The following is a 2,170-nucleotide window of genomic DNA, read 5'->3' as shown; positions in this document are numbered from 1 at the left end:
TGCACTAAATCTATAAGACCTGTGCCTCTAAGCTGGCCCTGAATTCCCTGAGGTCAAGGAATATTGCCAATGCACCCTCCTTGTACTGAGGATTTCATTGCATTCTCTCATCGACCTGCGGTTTAGGTACCTTATAGATGAGAGAATTCAGTGTTTCTCCACTTGCATAGTTTCTGCAGCAGGTGAGTCCTCAAAGAGCAGTGAGGAGTGTTCTAGGGAGAGAGCTCATCTGGAGTGGGTGTTCCTTTCACTGACAGGAACCATGTCGACTTGAATTGGAAAATTCCAGCGCTGGTGTATCAGGTTTAGAAGAGCCGCCTTCGCGCTTTGCTTGGAGGACGGGCCCGAAATTTGTGGCGTGTTCTGGGTCCCGGGCTGGGGGAGGGAGGCAGAGGTCTGAGGGCAGAGCCTGGCAGGGGCTGCAGGCCGTGGAGATCCAAGCTGAACTCTGCAGGCAGAGGGCGAGACCTGGGGCTAGGCCTGCACAGCTGGGGAATGCCTCTGTGGCTAGCGTCTCTGGGTCGAGCTTGGAGCAGGAGGATATTTGCCGTCGCCAGACCAAACTCGCTCTTCTGCTGAGCTTGGGGTCCCTGGCGGACTTGGAGAGCCTCTCGTTCCTCATCCACATGTGACCCGGACACCTGCTCTGAACCTTGGACTGTCAAAGATCCGTCCTCAAGATCAATCTCCCAGGTCGTCTCAGGATCATTGAGCAGCAGCCATCGGGTCTGGGCTGGAAAGCTGAGGCCCTGCAATGACCTGAGAATGTGCTCCGTGACAACCACGACGATGACGTCATTCAGCGTGAGCTGCAGCGCCCTCTGCGGGGCCAGGACGAGGACTTCAGCCCCCAGGTGCAGCTGCAGTAGCATAGCTGCTTCCAAGACCACCACAATCATCTGGGCTCCTGAATTCTGCCCAACCTGGCGAAGAGAAAGCAGGGCTCGTTAGCCACAATGAGACTCTCCAATGGCAATGGGGCTCGCTACAGGTCGCTTCACAGATCTCATCTCCAACTCAGCCTGGTCCCCCACAAGTTGCACTGCAACCAGCACCCATTTCACGGCTCTTCTCTTGGACAACTCTTATCATCTAGAAAATAGGCAGCCATATCTATTCCCAGGACATGAAGACTCACCTGGGGAGGTTCCAGCGGCAGCTGAGAATCAGAATCCGGAACTCTGTGCATCCTGTCTGATTCTACACCTGTGGAGAGAGCAGGGAAAACAGGTGAATGTCCCAGTCAAGCAAATCCCATTGGGTATCAAAGGTTGACCTGGACAAGGTCCAGAATACCTGCCCATTGCTATGCCAAGGAAACCCCAGACTTTGGAAAGAAATCATGTCCTTTGGTCATGATTTCACCTGACCCTGGTTCCCCAGGAGAATACTAAGCGCAGTAGAAGAGAAAGCACCTCACCTGTTTCAGGCACTTGCTCTGCTTTACCACGTTTCATGGCATTTGATTGGTAATTTGACCTGAAAGTCAGAGAAATTCCAGTCAGACCGCTCTTTATTTCTTTTTTCTTTTTTGAAAGGTGTTTGCTTTAGGGCAATTTCGCTCACCAGAAAGACAGAGAGAGACAGAACGCAAGAAATCACACCCTAGTGGGGACGGCCACACCAAAATCCCTTCTCAAACTTTCTCTGTGGATCTTAGGCATGCATGCACACATGCCTGGTGTGAGCTTAAGTCACCGGGTCCGGGACTTGAATGGTAGCCGACTCCATTGGAGTCCAGCGACATAGCCATTATGCCAGCTGCTGGCCCCCAGTCAGACTGCTTTTGTGCAGAGAAGAACACAGAAATTTACTTTGACCCTGAGTCTCCGGGCTGATGAGTTTTTATAAACCCCTTAGGTGTAGGGATCACAGTGTGTTTCAGCATTTCCACATTTCCCTCAAGTGCGAGTGTAAGCAAAGGACAAGGCATCTCCTCCCTCCTCAGCCCTCCCTAAGTCATCCACCTGCACACCATCCACAGACAGGTCCTCCTTTTAGCCTCCTGAGCACATCCTCCCCTAACACATCTGCCATGGCCTGCTTTTCCATCCATGGGGTCTACGAGGAAATCGTTGGGGCTCCTTGGCCGCCGAAAACCATACGTCGTGAAGGTTGACTGGGCTTCTCGGTTTCCACAAACCCCAGTCGGTGGCCTATTGCAGGCAAA

At 52.6% G+C, this 2,170-nt stretch overlaps 1 protein-coding gene across 1 annotated transcript; it reads right to left on the bottom strand.

Annotated features, from left to right (window-relative positions):
- Positions 1-305: 305 nt before the first annotated feature.
- LOC102469269 (proline-rich protein 23D1-like) lies at positions 306-1,933 on the bottom strand. Its single transcript, XM_006163851.1, has 4 exons — positions 1,815-1,933; positions 1,421-1,479; positions 1,139-1,206; positions 306-923 (listed from the first exon to the last, which is right to left on the bottom strand). The coding sequence occupies exons 1-4, from the start codon at positions 1,931-1,933 to the stop codon at positions 306-308; spliced, it is 864 nt and encodes a 287-aa protein (XP_006163913.1).
- Between the last annotated feature and the right edge of the window lie 237 nt (positions 1,934-2,170).

Source organism: Tupaia chinensis, unplaced genomic scaffold, assembly GCF_000334495.1.
Source record: "Tupaia chinensis unplaced genomic scaffold, TupChi_1.0 Scaffold143289_1, whole genome shotgun sequence".
NCBI lineage: Eukaryota > Metazoa > Chordata > Mammalia > Scandentia > Tupaiidae > Tupaia > Tupaia belangeri.
This window is presented reverse-complemented; position numbering and strand designations above follow the sequence as displayed.